This window comes from Schistocerca americana, chromosome 7 (assembly GCF_021461395.2).
Source record: "Schistocerca americana isolate TAMUIC-IGC-003095 chromosome 7, iqSchAmer2.1, whole genome shotgun sequence".
Lineage (NCBI taxonomy): Eukaryota > Metazoa > Arthropoda > Insecta > Orthoptera > Acrididae > Schistocerca > Schistocerca americana.
Genome location: NC_060125.1, coordinates 189,922,424 through 189,945,893, shown reverse-complemented (window position 1 = coordinate 189,945,893; position 23,470 = coordinate 189,922,424). Strand labels below are relative to the sequence as shown.

Genomic DNA, 23,470 nt, shown 5'->3' with positions numbered 1-23,470 from the left:
ACAACAGGGCAATGGCCCTAAACCTGCTTGCAAATTGTGCATGACAACAGATAAGAGAACTGTGGGGAACTGAAGAATATGATTTGGCCAAGCCAGTCACCTGACTTAAACCCTCTTGATCTCTTATGGGATGAACTGGATAGGGAGGTCAGAAAATTGCGGTGATCGTATACTGAAGATTTGTAGAATAATTTAGAGATGCGTTGGATTGGACAAAATTTTGTCTCCAGTATTCCAAAAATTTGTGCAGCTGTTCTGAGGGCGAAGGGTGAATACTTTGTAGACGCAAACACTGTATTTATTTTGTTGATGTATTAAGTTTTTACGGTGTGTTTGTTTACTGAAATTACGTGTATAACTTTTTTTATGGGTGAACGAAAACTTTTGACCGGTGGTGTGCATGTTTGAATTTCTTTGTTCTTAATCTTATCATGGGAAATTCCTTGACAGTGCAACACTTCCACTGCAGATGTGCTGCCAAGACTGATATGAATCCTTAAAGAACCATGTATAAATAATGTCATCAATTTTTTCGGTTGTTTCCTTATTCACCCATTACCGAGCAACATAAAAAGCCGATACAACGCACTGGTGGATGGATTTCATCGCAGGTCATCAATACATAAACATTGCAACAGTATATGTTCCAGCCATCTGTCCCCAATTCCCATAAGGACGATCCCTCTGCTTGATGCACGACGGTTTCGCAACAGTAGTTTACCATTTGACTAGGAAAATAGAAAACACAAGCTGTCTTGCTGATCCTGCATTCAGATTCACATGACAGAGCTACTTTAGTATAAGCTGAAGAATACAGCCAAGCTATATTGTAGGCGTCTATATCTATACTGAACGTCAAGTACATCAGTCGATAACAGAAAACAAAAACATTTTCTTTGCTAGAAAAGAGGACAAGAAGTGTAAAATTTGAAGGTAGATAAAATGTGTTCTGCAGGATTGAGACGCTCACAAAATCTATGGATGCAACACAGTGAAACATGCAGTCTCAAAACTACGAATTGTGTATTCCAGTTGTCGTGCTGCACAGCAATTTGATTAACTGAAGAGACGAGGGTTACGTTGGTGCTGTCCAGCAGTTGATTCTACAGGACGATTTGAGGATGTTTTTCGGAGATTTCGCAGTTTCATCTAGTCGTATATTGTCTCTGGACAAAACTGTACCTAACCAACCGACAGATGTATCACGTTCCAAATAAGTTATGTTTAATTTCGGTTCTGCAAGTCTACATTGTAAATAGAAATCATGATACTACAAAGTACAAAACATCTTTAATGTGAAGTTTTATACACAAACAATTTGTTGTAGATCGCATCAAAGTCGAATAAGCCTACTGATAAGATTTTTCCTTGTTAAGCCGCTTCAAGAGGTATTAACATGGCATTTTTGTTGAAGTCCAGCAGGATTTTCAAAATCATTTTGACTTTCTTCTTCCCATTTCTGATTTTCAGTTGTGAGTTTCAGCCTAACATTATTGAAGGGTTAATAAATTATTTCTGAAAATAGTTGCTAACTTTATTCTATAACTTAATGGATACCCTGGATTTAATTCTCTTCTCTTAGTTACAGTCCTGAGTTTGGCATGCAGCCTTACGCCAAGGTCCTCTTCCGTCCGCTTTCCTCTTCATTTCTGCAGGTGTAGTGCATCCTACATCATTCATAATTTGTTGCATGTACGATATCCCTGGTCGTTCGCGGCGATTCCTTCCCTCAAACAGAGCTATTGTTCCAGTGATGTTGTTGAATCTTAAAATGTGTTCTATGAGTCTGTTTCTTCCCGCTTGGATGTGACTCCACAGAAATCTGTTTTCTTCTACTCTGCTCAGGACGTCTGGATTGGTAACGCAATCTCTCCAGCTGATGTTCGTCATCTTACGTAGCACCAAATCTCCAACGCTTTCATCCGTCTTCTGTCGTGTTTTGATATTATCCAAGTTTCACACACCAAAAAAATGCTTTCATGATACACTACCTTATTCCGAGACTGACGATCTGGTTGGTGAATAAGTTATTTCTCAAATTAAATGCGATTTTGGTCTGCTGTAAGCTACTCACAATTTATTTCCGGAATATAGCATTCCTCTGATACTTCTAATTCTTCTCTTCCAATTCTTCTTCTTGGAGGTTTATATTTTACTTCACTACTGCTTGCCATAAATTTAGTCTTTCACCTACCTATTCCTTTACGACAATCATTACAGGAAATGCTTTCCATTGTGCTGAGGACCATCTCTACATCATGTTTCGTCTCCGTGGCCACAGCAATTTCATCTGCGTAATGCAACAAGTCTGTCTTTTACCAATTAATTTCGATCCCCATGTCAGCAGTTACGCTGGTCTATAGTTTCCAGGATATACTTAGAAGGAGAGACAGCATTGGTCGTATTTTTTTGTTTTATTGACCGCAAAAACGATTTTCGGTCACTTAGTGACCATCCTCAGTGCTGTAATACATAATTTAAATTGGTAGACACTGGTGTCAACAAGCTTAGAGCGATCACATAAATTAAGAACTGAGCAATTTATGTGATGGCTCTAAGCTTGTTGACACCAGTGCCTACCAATTTAAATTATATATTACAGCACTGAGGATGGTCACTAAGTGACCGAAAATCGATTTTTCGGTTAATAAAACAAAAAAATACGACCAATGCTGTCTCTCCTTCTAAGTATATCCATTATCTGGTCGTGGTGCACAGGACACTCCATGGAGTCGCCAATCAATAGTTTCCAGGATGTAAGCATTGAATAAAAGAGGAGAGAGCATATCCCTATCTCACGCCGTTTGTAATATTTGATTCTTGTCCCTCATAAAAATTCCTAATCACAGCCGCCGGCCACTGTGGCCGAGCGGTTCTAGGCTCTTCAGTCCGCAGCGCTGCTGCCACGGTCGCAGGTTCGAATCCTGTCTCGGGCATGGATGTGTGTGATGTCGTTAGGTTAGTTAGGTTTAAGTAGTTCTAAGTCTAGGGGCCTGATGACCCCAGATGTTAAGTCCCATAGTGCTTAGAGCCATTTGAACCATTTGAACCTAATCACATCCACTTTGTTCTTATAGAAGCTGAGTGTCACATGAGTGTTTTAGACCTGTTTTCTTCAGCATTGTGTACATCTCTTGCCAGATAACATCAAATGCTTTTTCCCAGTCTACAAAGACAGTATAAGTTGGTTTACTTTTTTAAATTTGATTATGTGAAGATATAACTTCAGATTGTAGAATCAAAAAGGTGACATACATATTCATATTAATAATATAAAATATGTACTTTGAATATACTATTGAAATACGCTTACTGGTTAGATACCTATCAGAGTATGTAACTTGAAAATAATCAGTAGAACTATTAACATTTGGGATGCAGTGCGTGTTCTGTATTTCTTGTCAGATTTGGTTCTTGAGGCACGACACGTTTTCAAACTCGCCTAATTAGTTAAAAAAATGGTAACTTTTGAATCTCTCTGAAAAATTTCTGCGAGCGCCCAAGACCTGTTCTATTATTTAGCAGGTAACGCTGGCTATGGGCGGAAACTTTCAATACTGCCCCGAAGTCATCTGATTTCCACCGATTCCTTCACTACGAGAAAAGGGCCAAGTTACATTCGGCGTATAGTACTTCCGCTACATCTATGATAAATCTTACTGTATACGGTTTGAGGATATTTAACCGCTCATCTACTTCCAGTAACTCATATTCGGTGCCTACAGTTATGCAGAATAATATTCATAAATAATTAAAAATTACAAGCATTTCGATTTCGGTGGTCCAGATAACTGTCTACTGTACAAAGATGAAGTTAGCGAAGCAAGGTGCAGGATCGAAACTTCGCGTGTCCCATGGCCTAAAACCATTGCTTCAGTTCCCCCAGTACACTAGTGCAAACATTTTTTCACTCTGTAGTCAATACCAACGTTGCAGGAGCTCCATACTGTCAAAATGGAATCCAATAACGCCATGCGTGGTAAGCGAGAGTAACCTACCTGGACCCTGCCTGTTTGTCGAGACACATAAACACAGTTAATCATGACTCAGCAGTGCTTGCATCAGTCTTCGCCCATGTTTGAGTAATTCCAGTTCCCAATGATACCAGTTCGTATGTCGATTTAATCCCATCACAGAGACTGCAACATACCCTAGTCAGCTAGTTGTTCTCCTCGTATCGAAAATGTGATTAAGGTATTCCCCTCTTTCTCCATTATTTGTTATCTATGATTCATCTTATAACGTACTGGTCTTCCCGTTTCAACTTTAAGCAATTTATGAGGCCATAGAGCTGTTTAGGGAAGGACAGTTACTCTTCACATATCTTCGTTTCTCTAAATCAGCACTGGACTCTAACTGCACGATTCATTTGTTAAGGACACACATGTTTACAGTAATAAATTCATAAATATTCTGCCACATACCTTGCTGGTTTAGCTCACCTGGAAGAAAGCATTCGTCTTATAATTAGGTGATTAAGGAATGTCTATCAACTGACGAAACACATAAACTTTTTGACGAACCCTACACTTCCGTTTCTGTAATAGCATCATGGTTGACAATCCCTCTTTCACTGGTGCCACTTGACAGTTTTTGAAACTGGGTTCCACCTATACTTCCACTTATGTGAAACATATGACTGAAAGGAGATAATTAATCAAAAACTGCATTTTCTCAGTGTCCTACGAACAATGATTACAGAAAATGCTTTCCATTGTGCTGAGGACCATCTCTAGATCTTGTTTCGTCTCCGTGACCACAGGAAATCACATCTGCGTAATACAACATGTCTGTCTTTTACCCATTACCCGCGTGAGTGTGAATGACCATTCCATTTCACATCCCCATAGTTGTATGTGCTAACTGAGTCCAGTTGTGAGTCACTGAAATGTTGCCATAAGATACTAAGTTTTAGTTGATTCTGAAATTCAATGTCCCAGTGAGTAAGTCTGGTCCAGAAGGCTTTTATCAGTTGCATATATTGTCTGTACCTAGTGAGATGGTACCTTTTATCTGAATGCAGTATTTCAACACGTACCACTGACTTAATGGACGGTACCTCGAGATAAGACATACTCCAACACTGGTCGCCTTTTTGATTTCAGTGCTGAAGAACGAGCTGATGCTGCACGAGGCGGTGATCAAGAACGACGCTGAAGGAGTCCGCAAAGTACTCAAGGAGCCACTCGACGTCAACTCAAGGAACAACGTGAGTTTTCCGACTCACATCTCATAACTTCCAAATCAACATATATCGTACACCGCTTTTGCTCAAAATAGCGTGCAACGATAGTTACAAGAAAGAGCAAGATGTAATTGAAATATTTTGATTACCTCTGAATGTAAAACCGTTTGCTATAGTAGAATATTTTTACTGCACATTTCAATATTTTTCCATATAAATCTCCTGTAAAGGTCATTGAACAGCCAAATAACTTGATCAGAAAGTAAGGTAATAGTATGGATATTGAACATCAGGTTTAATCTGGAATTGTAAATTGCTCAAATTTTTTAATGATCACTACGTGCAGTGCTGGTATTAAGAAGTAAAATGTTCCTTCAGTTGTTTGAGGGTTATCATTAAAATAGAACCAAACATGATGTACAGCGCTTTTTATTAGAGCGTATTTCGTCTGGATATGTTTAATCTTTCTGAGAGATTCCTGCGTTACTTGAATAATATTGTGAAGCACCAGCTAGCTCTTGATATGCAATTTGTGCTTTTAATGGGGTAATGAGTAACCTTTTAAACATCGCGCATGCAGCAGTGCAAATGGCAATTTTTCCACAGGTACTTCTGCCGCATATCTTTCCGCCACCCTTGTAACGTGCCTAGAGACATTCTCCAGATTTACCTCGACGATAGGCGGATGATACACGACCCACATATCAGTGACAGAATTTTTACTCGTACGGCTGCATGCTCCAAATTTAAGGAGTTAACCATAGCTCACCATTGAACTTTCTGCAAGATGGTCAGAAACAGTCTGTATAGCTTCTAAGAGTACCGCAAGGTAGGTTGTGCTGAAAAACAATTATTAAGAAAAAAAATCGATACGTAGCTCCGTTTCAGAGTTAATTTTCATTGATGGCAGCCAATCAGAACTTTGCGAGCATAGATTCAAGTGGCTCGCCAGACGCAATTAGTGCCAGCTGATAGCTCTGGAGACTGCTCAACCCTTGGATCTCGGTCTATCGTTCCTTGTCCACTATTTTTTATCACTGTCTTGTTCGGTTTTAGGAAACCACGCGAAGCACACGTCTGGCGACACCGTCTCTGGCGGGCCTCTTCAGTTAGCGCGCGCAACGGCCTGACTGCCTAATTTCAATGCTGATTAACTCGGAAGCGGCTCAACGCAACCAATTTCTTTCTTGACATATGTTTCCTAGCACAACCTACCTTGCAACAACCTTACAAGCTTTTCAGTTGTGCCGATACTGTACATCTCTTCAATACTCTTAATGCTTAAGCATTCCGTCTTCAGGCCACAAGTGGCCCATCGGGACCATCCGACCGCCGTGCCATCCTCAGTTGAGGATGCGGATAGCAGGGGCGTGTGGTCAGCACACCGCTCTCCCGGTCGTTACGATGGTTTTCTTTGACCGGAGCCGCTACTATTCGGTCGAGTAGCTCCTCAAGTGGCATCACGAGGCTGAGTGCACCCCAAAAAATGGCAACAGCACATGGCGGCCCGTATGGTCACCCATCCAAGTGCCGGCCACGCACGACAGCGCTTAACTTCGGTGATCTGACGGGAACTGGTGTATCCACTGCGGCAAGGCCGTTGCATTCTTAATGCTTAAGGCATGATGATAAAAAATTATTGTAATAAGAATTCCGAAACTGAGCTGCTCTGAGGATAGATTGTCAATTCATATAGTTTCTTCTAATTAATCTAGGACTCGTATCTGTCTCTAACACCGCTGCATTCAAAAGCCGTTTTATGTCAAACCGCTTCGGTCGGATGTATTACGGGTGTCTATACCAATTACGTAATGAGGTAGACGATACTGTATTCAATCGTCAGGTCATTTCGTGTACTGAAGTCCGTTAAAAGCATTAATTTTGCTTGTGCTGCTCGTTACATACCGTGGGAATTAGAGAAGTGTGATAGGAGGAACAATATTTTTGGTCAGGTGAGTTCAGTTTTCCAACTGGTAAAGCAGATAGTGTTAACGTCTCCTACCTCTTCTTCTTCTTCATGTATGCACATATTAATTCTGTTCGCTGCTTTATGTTATCAACCAAGATATCCTTCTTCACCCTTTCCTTTTACCATCGATCTTCCCTTCTAGTATCAGTTTTGGAAGGACAAGTTTGATGCTCCCCAAGACATATCATGGCTCTGCAGTCTTTTTTTTTCTTGTACCTTCTCGCTGTTGGTGTATTCGTAACAATACATACCGATGTATTGTTAGTTATTTTTGCATCCTGCGATAGATCCACATTTTAAAAGCTACTATTTTCTTTGCTGTTGACATATTTACTGTCCATTCTTCAGAATCCATAGAAGTACGCTACCAGATGTTGCATCTTACCAATCGAACTTTAAGGTTTAGGTCCAGATTTGTATTTGTGAGAGTTTTCTTGAAATTTACGCGTTCTGGGCGTTCTTTGCGCATTTCTTGTCAAGTATTTACATAGCCCCATACCTGAGAGGTATCAAGTGTCTTCCGAAAAATGAATACCAAATAGTGATATCGGTCAACAACTATGAACAACATAGTGAAGTATTACTGTGGCGACGATACTCACAAAGCCAACATCCATCAACAGTAGTACAAGCGTATATGTGTACAAGCACCATAATTAATGAAGAGGAGAAAGAATATACGATGAAATAAAAGAAATTATTCAGACCGTTAAGAGAAATAAAAATGTAATTATTTTAGGTGACCAGAATTCGGTAGTAGGAAAGAGAATTGAAGGAAGAGGATGCAGATTGGTTGAATTTTGCGCAGAGTGCAACCTAATCGTAGCTAACATTTGGTTTTATAAACGTGAAAGAAGGTTGTATACGCCTTAGAGAGATGGAGATAGCGGAACGTGGTTAGAATGAGATTAAGAAACTAGGTTTTACACCGCAAATATATTTAGGAGTAGATGAGGATTCTGACCATAACTTATTGGTTGTGAACTACAGATTAAAACAGTAAATTACAGAAAAGCAGGAAAATGAGTATACATACTTACGGAAAAAACCGCGCAATACCAAAGAAATAATGACTGTAGAGTAATGAAATTTCGGGAATACACTTGTCTGGGTAGCACGTTTAAGTGACTTACATTGCAAGATTTCAGGTTAACGTAAGCGCGAGATAAGCCGTTGCAAATGTGAAATCCTGATAAACTAATAACAGGTGTAGCCGCCAGAGTGTTGATTGTAATCATGCAAAAATGCATCCATTGTGTTGTAGATGTGCCAGGTGTCAGTTTGTGGGATGGACTTCCATGCCTGTTCCACTTGGGCAATCAATATAGGGCTGCATTCCTCCCAATTCTTCAGCAATATTGCAGAAGGAACCTCCAGCTTCTCGTAGCCCTGTTGAGCAACCTCTGCCAAACTCTGTGAGGTGCTGACAACGGAATCTTTTTCGGCTTAAAGGCACTCTTGATTAACATCAGCTCACTACATCCAATCTCAAAGGCAACTAACGCTCACGTCTATTACAGCATAGGCCACTATCGCCACTCTTGGGCTACTGGCACGAAATGTTAATGGACATGACCTTTCAGATGTTGCAACACGCCCAGTAACTTCGTTTATGGCACACAACTCTTCTCAGTGTGGTGATTTTTTTCTCTTCAGTGTATGACCCCTCTGACTTGAAAGAATCGACCGTTGGTGGGAGTTTCAAAGATATCAGTACATAACTATTGAGTGAAACAAGGCGAAACGAATACAATGGGAGATGTATGGATAACTTTGAGAGGCGAAATTGTGGAGGAAGAAAAGGCAAAAAGAGAAATACAAACGGAAATCCTGCGATAATGTAAGAGATACGGCACACAACTGAAGAAATTAGAAAATGATCAGTAGAAACGGTGAGAGAAAATGGTCGCTACTAAACAAAGGAGGGGAGGCCGAAAGATGTGAATATTACTGAACCATCAGCTTGATAAGGTTGCAAAATAATAGTACGCATTTTTAGAGGAGAATACAAATACAGGTGAGAAACTCTCTTGAGGAACATCACTTTGGGTTCCAAAGAAATGTAGGAACACACGAGGCAATACTGACCTTGTGATCTCTCTAATAAGATATAGAAAATATACATGTACAATATTGGTATATTTAAGGAGAGGTTTTGACTATGTTGTCCGTAGCTCCTGGTCTTGCGGTAGCTTCTCGCTTCCCGCCCACGGGGTCCCAGGTTCGATTCCCGGCGGAGTCAGGTATTTTTCGTGACTGGGTGTTGTTGTGCCGTCATCGTCATCCTCATTCATCCCCATTACAGTTGGAGGAAGACAATGACAAACCACCTCCACTAGGACCTCGGCTAGTACAGCGGTGCGGGTCTCCCGCATCGTCCCCTACGCTCCTCGGAGTATAGGATCTCATCTCTCGACTGTGTTCACAGCACACTTTGAAATTCTGAAGCTAGGAGGGCCAGAACACAGGCAGTGCAATGTAATCTGCAATCTGTGTAGAAACGAGATTGCTGTTCAAAGAGTTGAGGGCACGAATGTGAGACAGTAATTGAGATGGAATGGAGATAAGGTTGTAGCATATTCCCCATGTTATTCAGCCTGTACAATGAGCAGGGAAGGTAGGAAAACTGAGAGGAACTTGAAAAGGGAAATGAAGATCAGGGGAAAGAATTAAGAGCTTTGAGGTTTACTGACGGCACTGTAATTCTGTCAAAGACGATAAAGGACTTAGAACAGCAGCTGAATTGAGTCGTATAATAGGGGTTTAAGGTGAACATTAAGAAAAATAGAATGTTCATTAGAGAATGTGTTCCGGCGTAAAGTCAAGCTCCCACACGGCAGTCGGGAACGACGGTGCAGAGAGGGCTGTGAAGGAGACGTCAACCAATCGCACAATGGCCAACCCCTACAGCAGCGGCCTCTGTGAGAAGAAGACATAAGCCTCGATCAGTCGGGGCGCACTTCTGCAGTAACATCGAGATTAGTCACTTCAAGACCAGCGACTTAGGAATTGTATATACTGAAGAACGTTACTTTGTCTCTCGCCCTTTGCTTACGACAAATCTGATTAACACAAAGTATTGTAATCATTTCCTTTTGTAATAAAATTCGCTAATACGATTTGCTTGAATTTTTGTCTAGCGGTCAGAGAAAGCAGGTTTCCTACGTACCCCCTATTTGTCGAGAAGACAGGATTCAACAGAATGTAGATGTATTAAAACTGGGAATTATATCTGAAAAAGACACCCAAAAATTGGTAGATGAGATCTGCTATTTGGGCAGCAAAATAACTAGCTTTTGGCCAATGTAGAGATAATATAAAACGCAGACAATAAGTAGTTTAAACAGTAATAGAAATTTAAGCCTTAGGATTTGTTTTCTAAAAGATTTTGCCCTGAAATGAAACGTGAAGAATAAACGATGCAGAGAAGTAGATAATACAAACTTTTCAAACATGGTATTAGAGAAAAATGTCGAAGATTAGATGGGTATTTTGTACAACTAATGAAGAGACACTGAGTCAAGGAGAAAATTACATGTGGCCAAACTTGACTGAAAATGGGGAGCGTCTGACAGGATACATTCTGAGGCGTTAAGGAATAACCAGTGAAGATAGAGGAAAGCATGAGGCGTAAAATTACTAGACGCAAAGTCGTAGACTACAGTAAGAAGATTCAGGTGGATGTAGATTGCTGTAGATATGCAGAAATTAACATATTTACATGCGATATACTTGTCTGGAGAGGAGCATCAGACCAGTATTCGGACTAAAGACAACAACAACAATGAATGAATTAACGAAAAGCCGATTGGGTGGAAGTCTCGCGGCTATAACGCACGCACTCTTAGCAGTGTGTGTTGCGCTAACTTATGGTTTTACAGGTTTGCTCGGAAACATTAACTGGCGAGCTCGAATTAACGGCCTGCACTGCTGCGCTACTAAATCAGTCAAAATAAGGGTCGTCAATCCTTCAATGACCCGTCACTTCTTAAGGAAAGATTATCTAGGTGTTGCCGGTCTGCATTTAACTCTTTTTTACGAGAGCCATCATCCATTATTTAACAAGGCTTATATCTCTTCTGTCGCTACACGACGGCAGCTCCTGTAGTGATAAGACAGTGAGATTCAACAACATAAATTTTGTCTGGGACATATTGCTCATCCTTCTATTCTCGCCAAGGTTTTCGGGTGGTTTCCCTTGGTTATAAGACAAATGATGGGCCCGGGAATTCCCTATTATACGCCGCGCGGGGTAGCCGCGCGGTCTTGGGCATCTTGTACGGTTCGCGCGGCTCCCCTGGTTGTAGGTTCGAGTCCTCGGGCAAGGGTTTGCGTCTGTTGTCGTTAGCGTAAGTTAGGTTAAGTTAGTTTAATTAGTGTGTAAGCCTAGTACCGATGATCTCAGCAGTTTGGTCCCATAATCCTTACAACATATTTCCAAAGTTTCCCTACTATATACTCCCAATCTGATTTCTCTCTGTCCCCTTCCCAGTCTACTGGGATATTTGCCTGAAACGAACAAAGTTTGTTCCACAAGTGTCATAAGTAGGGAATGAAGGTTGTGAGGAAAAGGACATTTGCTACTGAATAAAATGCGGTGTAGAGATCTATACATTATTCCTCTCTCAAACACAAGAACAAACACACAGACACACACTTTTTGACTTGTATAATTTGTATTGAGTCCTCCGTCTTCTGACTAGTTTGATATGGCTCGCCACGAATTCCTCTCCTGTGCCAAACTTTTCATCTCAGAGTAGCAATTGCACCCTACGTTTTCAATTATTTTCTGGATGTATTCCTGTCTCTGTCTTCCCCTACAGTTTTTGCCCTCTACAGCTCCCTCTAGTACCATGGAAGTTATTCCCTAATGTCGTAACAGATGTCCTATCATCACGCCCTTTCTTCTTGTCAGTGTTTTCCAAATGTTCCCTTCTTCGTCGATTCTGCGGAAAACCTCCTCGTTCCCTACCTTATCAGTCCACCTAATTTTCAATATTCTTCTATGGCACCACATCCCAAAGGCTTCGATTCTCTTCTGATTTTTCCACGGGCCATGTCAGATTCCCATACAATGCTTTGCTTCAAACGTACATTCTAACAAATTAATTCCTCACGTTAACACCTGTGATACTAGCAGACTTCTCTTGGCCAGGGATGCCTTTATCGACAGTGCTAGTCGACTTTTCATGCCCTCCTTGCTCCGTCCGTCGTAGGTTATTTTGCTCTGTACGTAGCTGAATTCTTTAACTTCGTCTGATTCGTGATCCCCAATTGTAATGTTAAGTTTCTCGTTGTTCTTATTTCAGCTCCTTCTCATTACTTTCGTCTTCCTTCGATTTACTTTCAATCCATATTCTGCACTCAATACACGGTTCATTCCATTCAACACATCTTAGAGTTCTTCTTCACTTTCACTGAGTTTTGCAATGTCATCAGCGAATCTTATAATCGATGTCCTTTCACCCTGAATTTAGACTCACTCTTGAACCGTTCTTTTATTTCTCTCATTGCTTTTTCGAGGTATAGACTAAAAATAGGGACCAAAGAGTGTATCCTCATCTTGCACAATTTTTAATCCGAGTACTTCGTACTTGGTCTGCCAGTCTTATTGTTCCCTCTTGGTTCGTGTACATACTGTATATTAACTGCCTTTCGCAATAGATTACCTCTATTTTTCTAATAATTTTTAACATATTGCACTACCTTACATTGTCGAACAATTTTTCGAGGTCGAAAAATCCTGGGATGTGTCTTGATCTTCCTTCAGTCTTGCTTCCATTATCAACCACAACTTCAGAACTGCTTCTCTGGTGTATTTACCTTCCCTAAACCCAACCTGATCGTCATTTAACAGATCCTCAATTTTCTTTTCTATTCTTCTGTACATTACTGTGGTGAGCAACTTCGATACATGAGCTGTTAAGCTGATAATGCGATAATTCATGCACTTGTCGGATTTGGCTATTTCGGAATTGTGTGGATGTTTTTTCCGAAAGTCAGATAGTACAGCGCCAGACTCATTCATTCTACGCGCCAACGTGAATAGTCGTTTTATTGCCATCCACCCCAATCATTTTACAAAATCAGATCGATTGTTCTCTATTTCTTGTGCCTTATTTGATCTCAAGCCTTCCAAAGCTGTTTAAATTCCGATTTTAACAAGTGATCCTATATCTCCTTGGCGACTTATGTTTCTTTGTCGACCACGTCATCAGACAAGTCTTCCCTCTCGCAGACGCCTTCGATGTTCTCTTTCCACCTACCCGCTCCCTCCTCTGTATTTAACACCGGAATTCACATTGCACTCTTAATGTTCCCGCTCTTGATTTAAATTTCACCGAAGGTTGTCTTTACTTTTCTGTATGTCCTGTCGGCAATCATTTCTTTTTTGATTTCGTCCCATTTTTCATACAGCCATTTTGCCTTCATTCCGTGCACTTTCTATTTATTACGTTACTAAGTGACTTGTATTTCTGTATTCATGAATTTTCTTGAAATTTTTTGTATCTCCTTCTATCGTCAACCAGCTGAAGTATTTCGTGTGTTATCCATGGTCTCGTCGTAGCTGCCTTCCTTGAATCTACTAATTTCTTTCCAACTTCTGTGATTGGCCTTTTTAGAGCTGTCCATTCCTCTTCAATTGAAATGCCTACTGAGCTGTTCGATAACGCAGTATCTGTAGCCTTGGAGAACTTCAAACGTGTCTCTTCATTCCTTAGTACTTATGTATCCCACTCCCTTGCGCCTTTCTTTTTTCTGACTAGGGTCTTTAGCCAATTTATCGTTGCTACTAAACTGTGATCTGAGTCTATATCTGATCTTGGGCACGCCTTACAATCCAGTATTTCGGAATCTCTGCGTGTCCATGATGTAATCTAACTGAAATCTTCCCGATTCTTCACGCTTTTCCGAAGTATACCTCCTGCTCCTCCTGTGATTCTTGAACAGAGTATTCGCTATTACTGATATTTATTACAGAACTCAATTAATCTTTCTCTTCTATCGTTTATACTACCAAAACCATATTATCCCGCAACCCATTCTTATACTCCCCCCTACCTACAAGCATATTCCGATCTCTTATGGCTACAAGATTTTCAACTCCCTTTACGCACTGAATAACGCGTTCAACATCTTCATACACATTCTTCGCCTTGCGACGTCAGCATGTACCTGAGATATCATTGTCGGTGTTGGTTTGCTGTCGGGTCTGATGAGAGCAATCCTATCACTGTACTGCTAACAGTGGCTCACTCTCTGACCTACTTTCCTGTTCATAACGTATCATACTCCCGTTATACGATGCTCTGCAGTTACTGGTGTTACCATAAACTCGCCTTACCAGACGTCCTTGCGTTATTTCCATTTCACTTCATTGACCTCCACTAGAATTACAATGGTCCTTAGCATTTCCTTTTCAGATTTTCTAGATTACCTGCCATGTTCAAACTTCTGACATTCTACGCCCCGACTCGTAGTACGTTATGTTTTCGTTGGTTATTCGGTCTATTTTTCACGGTCACCTCCTCCTTGGTATTCCCCTCCCGGAGCTCCGAATGGGGGACTATTCCGGTATCTTTTGCCAATGGACAAATCATCATGAGGCTTTTTCAATTACAGGCCACACATCCTATGAATACTCATTGTGCCTTTAATGCAGTTTTTCCATTGCCTTCTGAATCACATGACGTTGATCATTGCTGATTCGTCCGCCCTTAGGTGCAGTTTCGCTTCCCAAGGGCAAGAGAGTGCCCAGAACGTCTATCCGCTCCTCTTTGGCAAGACCGTTGGCTGATTGAAAGTGATTTCTTAAGCGGGAAGTTTTCAGCCACCACTGTTTATGATTTTTATTCAAAATTTAATTAGTGGGGAGGTTCGAACCTGGGACCAAAAACTTTTTTCTTACGGAAAGAGACGCTACTCCAAAACCTCCTGTAGTGCATGCTTAATGCATTGACTGAATAACATGGGGTATTGGCTACCACTCTCCCCATTTCTTGGTTTCTAAATTTCTGTTTACCTTTCTCACCCGTCGACTCGTATATCTGCAATCTTGTTCCTGTGTGCATTGTACATGAACTTCTGCTCCCACTGTCCTATCTCTGATCATTTCAGAATTCCAAAGGGTATGCTCCATTCAACTTTATAGAAGAGTCTACCTTGATACTTTCTTCCATAGACATCGATGAATCAAGCATTTCAAGATTTTAAACATGGCTGCAACAGCAACTGTTGAAATTCTTCACGATAAAGGATGACAGCCAAAAACAGTTGCAGGATAAAAATTTATTAAAATTCTTGACCACGGTTTCGGTACATGTAAATATACCTTCATCATAAGTAAAAAATCTAAAATTAATCTCCATTGCATGATGTAATTTTAGATTTTTTACTTCTGATTAAGGTATATTTATATGTACCGAAACCTTGGTCAAGAATTTTAATAAATTTTTATCCTGCAACTGTTTTTGGCTGTCATCCTTTATCGTGAATCAAGCATTTACATCGTCTTCTAGTGCTCCTTCAGCTTTCTTCCCACCTATAGCAGGATACGCGGTTTGCAGTTGCTTTTATGTTTACTTGATAGATGGATGCTGTCTCCTTTTCCACAGACGTAAAATATCGTATGTAAATCGGGTAATCTTTTATCTATACATTATTATGGTAAATGTTTGCAGTATTTATTTAAAGGAGGTGCGGAATCAGCTGTTCTTTATCTTATGTGCGAGAAAGCCCTTAACCAGGTTCGTTTACCAGTCATTGTGGTGCGTTTATTCCGTTCTGTTCTGGCATATCTCCCTGTCCCTGGAACCAGCACGTTGCGTATTCCGATAAAGATTCAGAGCAGATATCGGCGTCCACCGATAGCCATATGTCGACGAGGGTGGCGTTGCAGTTCCGGTTGTATCCCGTGTATGATAGATACTGCGTTCACAGACAGTTTCACTGACTCATAGCCGACTTCTCAAGTGTGAATACTGCCTCGGCAGCGACGTTAGAGTCTAATGTCTAACAACAGATTCTGTTCAGGTTGGGAAGGCCTGTGCAGTTTTCATTGCGTGTAACTGCTGACACAACAAAGTATGGAGATTAATGAGTGTTTTAAATAAGTTTGTGCAACAACAACAAAAATGTGTTTTTTTTTTGTCACCAAACGCTTTTCGAATAATTCATACAAAACATCTGTAATGAAACATATTTACATTTTTGCCTCCTTTCTAGGTCTTATTTACTATTTTGACTGCTTTCTAGATCCAAGAATAGTTCGTTACCAAACTCACTTGGCGTGAGTTTAGTTACTGCACGTTTTTGTTCAATTATAGCACAAAGAAAGCGCCGTCCGCTTACACATATCGGAGATATTGCCTCATTTGACGCTACTATGTTTTGCCTAATTCCACACTGCTTTGTAGCACCACGCATTTCTTGATCAGGAACATGTCATAATGTTGCACCACTACCGTTGTCTGAATAATTCTGGCTAAACATGTCTTTGCGTGTATTGTTTTGCCAGCTCAACCGCTAGTTTTGGTTTTTATTTTATCTAAAAATGTTCCTTTCCAGTGTGGTCTGCTGTACTCGTATTACATCGTTTCATTATCAAATGGTTCAAATGGCTGTGAGCACTATGGGACTTAACTTCTGAGGTCATCAGTCCCCTAGTACTTAGAACTACTTAAACCTAACTAACCTAAGGACATCACACACATCCAAGTCCGAGGCAGGATTCGAACCTGTGACCGTAGCGGTCACACGGTTCCAGACTATAGCGCCTAGAACCGCTCGGCCACCCCGGCCGGCGTTTCGTTATCTTCTATGCGTTTATTTAATATGCAAGTGAAATGAATGACTTGCAGAAGATCTTGTAGAGGAAGGGAGAGTGAGCTGGTGTGAGATGGAGAAAAGAAAGGGGAGAGAGGAAGAGAGAGAGAGAGAGTGAGGAAGGCAGAGAGAGAGAGAGAGGAAGAAAGAAACAGACACAGAGAGAGAGATGTGGAAAAGAAAAAGTTTTTATTTTTTATGTGATTTGTTGAATGATTTTGTTTAGCGATTGGTTTCCAATATCTATCGCTAGGCCTGCATTCTGGATGACAACCGTTCATATCCCTAATGGGCCCGCCAGGCTTCGGTTTTCCGCTATTTTCCTAAACGGCTCCAGCTAAATTCCCGCATGGTTTCTTGAAAGGGGCATGCCAGATATCTTCGTCTATCCTTTCGTGATTCGAGCTTGTGCTCCGTCTCTAATGACCCCGTTATCGACGGGAGGTTTATCTCTATTATTACTCCCTCCTTTTTTATGCAATATTTACCTGCTCATTAAGGTCTTAATCGTATGTCAGTGTTTTCTATATTCGATAGTTTTACTGAAAAGTCGACAGATATCTGATTTTATGGATTTTTATGACGCTCATGTCTTTTCTTATTGTGCTTGGCCTGTGATATTCCTGTTTAAGGTGGACTGCAAATGTTGGGTAGGAGTAGTATGTACTGTATTTCCATGGTGTGACATGCTTTTTAAATATTTTATCAAATGTCCTACCAGATTTAGTAGCAGTCTCTACAACTCAGCTGGTTGAAACCAGGCTGCTGGTATCGTTTGGATTTGGGTATTTGGATGTTATTCTGCATTGAATTATTCTCTTTGGAGACAATGCTTTTTAAATGGGTTGCCCGTTTCGTTTTATGAGATTATTGTCGTAGGTCACTGTACGCCACAGACACATTGAAACTACCTTCAATCTTATACTTCGTCAGAGTATTTATAAGTGGCATCACTGCTTGCTGAACTACCACACATAAATATAGATTACAGATTATTCAGCAATTTTCTATTCACTTCTTTACCAGAATTAGCAGCAATTGGTGTATAAGGGTAGGAATACAGAGAGCTTGCAACATGTAATTCCCAGAGGTACTCACCTACGAGGTGGAATCCCAAATTTTCGGGACTGGTGCTGCCATCTGGAAAGTAGGAGTAGTAGATCTTCGCACCACTAGGTGGCGAGAGCTGCATATCTGATGAGTCAGTGTGCGGAGTGACCTTCAGCTCAGAAGATGTTGTGTGTCCACAGTGATTTCTGTAATAATCTGTGTTTGATGTGTGGCGATTTTACGATGGATCAGCGATCAGAACAGCACATGTGTATCAAACTCTGTGTGAATCTTGGGAAAATAGCTACGGAGACCCTTGCAATGATTCAACAAGTGTTTGGAGAACAGAGAGCCGTACACGTGCGTTTGAGTGGCATGCTCGGTTCAGGGTCGGCCGTACAGACGTCGAAGATGATGTTCACACTGGAAGGTCCGTTAGGTGCACAAGCCAGACATTGTTGCCAAACTTCAACAATTGGTTCGTGCGGATCGACGTCGAACCATTCAAGACCTTGCGGATGAAGTGGGTATTGGTTATGGGGCACGTCAACGAATGTCGATTGATGGATTGGGCGTGTATTACGTCGCCGCAAAATTTGTGCCAAGTATCTTGACTGGCGATGAGAAGAAACAGCGTGCATCTGATGATCCAACCTTCTTGTCATGGGTTATCACTGACGACGAGAGCTGGATTTATGGTTATGACCCAGAGACAAAGCAACAATTGTGCCAGTGGAAGAGCCCGGACTCTCCAAGACCCTAAAAGGGAGACAGGTGAAGAGCAAAGTGAAGAGCACGATCATCGTTTTCTTTGATACCAAGGGAATTGTGCACAAAGTATTCGTCCACCCAACCAAACAGTGAATTCCGTGTACTACTGTGACGGCTTCGTGAGAACGTGCAGCGACTACAGTTGTAACTTTGTCGTCAAGGGAACTGGCTGCTGCATCACGACAACGCGCACTGTCACACGTCCTTGCTCAGCAGGACCTTTTTGGCAAAGAACAACATGCTGGTTGCACCCCAACCACCGTACTCGACAGATTTGGCACCTTGCGACTTCGCGCTATTCCCAAAACTGAAACTCAAGTAGAAAGGCTGTCGGTTCGACACTCTGGAGAGGATTGAAGAAGCATCGCTGGCGGTGATAAACACCCTCGAAGAAAGTACTTCCAGAAAACGTTTGACCAGTGGCAGAAGCACTGGGACGTGTGTACGTGCGGATGGGAACGACTTCGAGGGTGATGGTGACTATTAGTCCAAAGGTAAAGTTTTCAACAGATGGCAGGACCAATCCCGAAAATTTTGGATAGCACCTCGTATATTCTACTCGGACTGGCTAAAAGGCCTGCGGTTGGTGTAATGCAGTAGAGCTGCTTGGAGCTTGAGGAGAAGGGCGGTGAACCTCGTGGACGTGAGGTGGTAAGTTCTGAGCCTGCTGGGGAGCAGAGACACTGCATGACACTGAGTGATCCTAAGTGAGAGATAAAAGCTTTTTCTTCCTGCATGCAAACAATTGATAGAGTTCGCAAGTCTATTCTTTGTGCCTGAATGTTTTCCAGACGAGTGTTCCAATTAAATGAGTGTGCAATAAAACATAAATTTAAGTATATTGTTGCTACACGGCGCAGCCAAGTAGTAGGATCACTGTTCCGAAAGCCCATAACTGTTTCCCACTGAGACACGTAAGTCTGAAATTTGGCTGAAAGTTGCCTACAACCTTCCTCTGTAATGGTAGGAAATGATAGCGCCCTGTGACTTCACCCTTGGGCTGGCCGATGTTTCAAACAGCAAGGTGTCGCAACATGCGAAAAAAAAAGGGCAGATCCCGCCAGTCCATGTGACGCGTAAAGTGAGTTAATGACGTCACAATGGCACGAAATTTCGCCACGCTTCTGTCCATCACCAGCGTCGACGTGTCACACGATGGGAATGTCGACAAAGCTCCTCTTACCCATAAATCACCCCTTCTTCTGACGCCTCAGCAATGGAAGAGAGAACAGCGACTCCCAGCGTCGAAATCACATGGTTTTCTTATGGGTGTCGGAGGAAACGTGACCCTCGTGGTTGCACCTTGTACTCCAGAGCAAAGATTGAAGTGACACTGCACTCCAAAGAAGTGAGATCACGTTCATTTGGGTCACTAGCCCACGACGTCCTTCGAGAGTGATTTAAGGTTGACGAAGGTATCAAGAGTATCAATTGTCAAGAACGTCTCCCTGTTGCTCATGGTACTACAAACTGTCTTTTCGACGGCGAAATGTGTGGAAATCAGGCCAGCCACTCTGGCCCAGTTCTAGGTGCTTCACTCCTGAACCGCGCGACCACTACCGACGCAGGTTAGAGCCTACCTCGGGCATGGATGTGTGTGATGTCCTTAGGTTAGTTAGGATGAAGTAGTTCTAGGGGACTGATGACCTCAGATGTTAAGTCCTAGAGTGCTCAGAGCGATTTGAACCATTTGTGTGGAAATCATTCTACCACCAGGGGAAGCGGTAGTTTCACTGGCTTTTATACCACCTTCTGAACCATTCTCGATCCAATCTGAGCGGCGGAGTACGTGAAATGTTTTCGTCGTCCACCCATAAGGAAAGCGCGTGATTTTAGGCTAGACGTCGCAGTTCTGATCTCGATCGCAAAGGCGTCAAAAGAAGGGCGAAATACAGGGTGTTTCAAAAATGACCGGTATATTTGAAACGGCAATAAAAACTAAACGAGCAGCGATAGAAATACACCGTTTGTTGCAACATGCGTGGGACAACAGTACATTTTCAGGCAGACAAACTTTCGAAATTACAGTAGTTACAATTTTCAACAACAGATGGCGCTGCGGTCTGGGAAACTCTATAGTACGATATTTTCCACATATCCACCGTGCGTAGCAATAATATGGCGTAGTCTCTGAATGAAATTACCCGAAACCTTTGACAACGTGTCTGGCGGAATGGCTTCACATGCAGATGAGATGTACTGCTTCAGCTGTTCAATTGTTTCTGGATTCTGGCGGTACACCTGGTCTTTCAAGTGTCCCCACAGAAAGAAGTCACAGGGGTTCATGTCTGGCGAATAGGGAGGCCAATCCACGCCGCCTCCTGTATGTTTCGGATAGCCCAAAGCAATCACACGATCATCGAAATATTCATTCAGGAAATTAAAGACGTCGGCCGTGCGATGTGGCCGGGCACCATCTTGCATAAACCACGAGGTGTTCGCAGTGTCGTCTAAGGCAGTTTGTACCGCCACAAATTCACGAAGAATGTCCAGATAGCGTGATGCAGTAATCGTTTCGGATCTGAAAAATGGGCCAATGATTCCTTTGGAAGAAATGGCGGCCCAGACCAGTACTTTTTGAGGATGCAGGGACGATGGGACTGCAACATGGGGCTTTTCGGTTCCCCATATGCGCCAGTTCTGTTTATTGACGAAGCCGTCCAGGTAAAAATAAGCTTCGTCAGTAAACCAAATGCTGCCCACATGCATATCGCCGTCATCAATCCTGTGCACTATATCGTTAGCGAATGTCTCTCGTGCAGCAATGGTAGCGGCGCTGAGGGGTTGCCGCGTTTGAATTTTGTATGGGTAGAGGTGTAAACTCTGGCGCATGAGACGATACGTGGACGTTGGCGTCATTTGGACCGCAGCTGCAACACGGCGAACGGAAACGCGAGGCCGCTGTTGGTTCACCTGCTGCACTAGCTGCGCGTTGCCCTCTGTGGTTGCCGTACGCGGTCGCCCTACCTTTCCAGCACGTTCATCCGTCACGTTCCCAGTCCGTTGAAATTTTTCAAACAGATCCTTTATTGTATCGCTTTTCGGTCCTTTGGTTACATTAAACCTCCGTTGAAAACTTCGTCTTGTTGCAACAACACTGTGTTCTAGGTGGTGGAATTCCAACACCAGAAAAATCCTCTGTTCTAAGGAATAAACCATGTTGTCTACAGCACACCTGCACGTTGTGAACAGCACACGCTTACAGCAGAAAGACGACGTACAGAATGGCGCACCCACAGACTGCGTTGTCTTCTATATCTTTCACATCACTTGCAGCGCCATCTGTTGTTGAAAATTGTAACTACTGTCATTTCGAAAGTTTGTCAGCCTGAAAATGTACTGTTGTCTCAAGCATATTGCAACAAACGGTGTATTTCTATCGCTGCTCGTTTAGTTTTTATTGCCGTTTCAAATATACCGGTCATTTTTGAAACACTCTGTATGAGTAAGAGGGGCTGCGACGACCGTCCCATAGTTTGACACGTCGACAGTGATGGTGGGCAGAACTATGGTGAGATTTGGTGCTAATTCGACGTCATTAACCCACTTCACACGTCACATGGACTGGTGAGGTCTGGCCTTTTTATGGGTGAGTCGACACCTTGGTATTTGAAGCGTCGTCGGGCACGAGGGTGACGTCATAGTACGACAGGCTTTTGCACCATTACAGAGGCAAATTTCACACATATGCGTGGCAGTAGGAGACAACATCAGGCTTTCGAAAAATTGGGACTTTAATTCTGTTGCGCAGTATATTCGCAGCCATTCTTGCTCACTTCCAGTTTCAATTATGTTTGTCATGCGGATGAAAGCAGATGTCATCCGCGTTTTAAAACTGAATGTCCAAAACAAGAATAACTATAGAACAGTATTTTCACTAATTCACAACTCAACATAAAATTGAAAATCTTCTTGAAATTTATTTAAAAATTGGAAAAATAATTAGAAAACACACACACACACACACACACACACACACACACTAGTGCTCCCATTTCCCAACTGAAGTGGAGTGGGGGGCCCACTCCACTCTCACCTTCTACAATTCACATGGCCCTCTAGGCCTACAGTAGCCAAACAAGTTAATGGGCACTGCACAGAAAGAAAGGTTACGTATGGAGAAGTGCAAAACTGTGTAAGGTGGCTATAATTTCGCACCTTACAAGCACTCATCTACATACTTTGCCGTGATTTACAACCGGAATTAGGTATAATTTGGTAGGTGGTACATCGTATATATGAATATTTAAAGAAGAGTGACATTTTCACGCACACCTTGTAAATAATTGTTAACGCTTATTGCACGAATGGTGACGGAGTGTCTTTATTATCAAAATTGCGTAATGAATGATTGCCTATACTTGTAGAGGCTGGAACGCCGGTGGAAATGAAATGGCAGGCGTAACTCAAGCCCTGGGTGGAAAAGCCCGCACAGGTGTGTTGGTCCTGCTTCATACAGGAAGTGCCAAGACGGACGGTCTGGGCACCTGAGCGCTGATGCACAATAAAGCGGTGGCCGGACGGTATCCTAGCAGCGCCGGAAGGATAAGCGGATAATACTTTGGAAATTCTAAAATCTTGGACGCAGCAGAGAGGAACGAGGAATCGTTTCCTCGCAAATGGCAGGCTTGGCTATTTCCGAGGATTTTCACTCTGAGAAGCATACCATT

General features: G+C 42.2%; 1 protein-coding gene and 1 pseudogene across 1 annotated transcript in view; one reads left to right on the top strand and one right to left on the bottom strand.

Moving 5' to 3' along the window:
* The window catches only part of LOC124621815 (ankyrin repeat and death domain-containing protein 1A-like), a 434,679-nt gene that overhangs the window by 102,613 nt on the left and 308,596 nt on the right, over positions 1-23,470 (top strand). The window contains exon 3 of the mRNA XM_047147254.1: positions 5,106-5,209. Within this exon, the coding sequence (XP_047003210.1) occupies positions 5,106-5,209 (104 nt within the window). The remainder of the gene's footprint in view (positions 1-5,105; positions 5,210-23,470) is intronic.
* Positions 6,673-6,790, bottom strand: LOC124623385 (annotated as a pseudogene).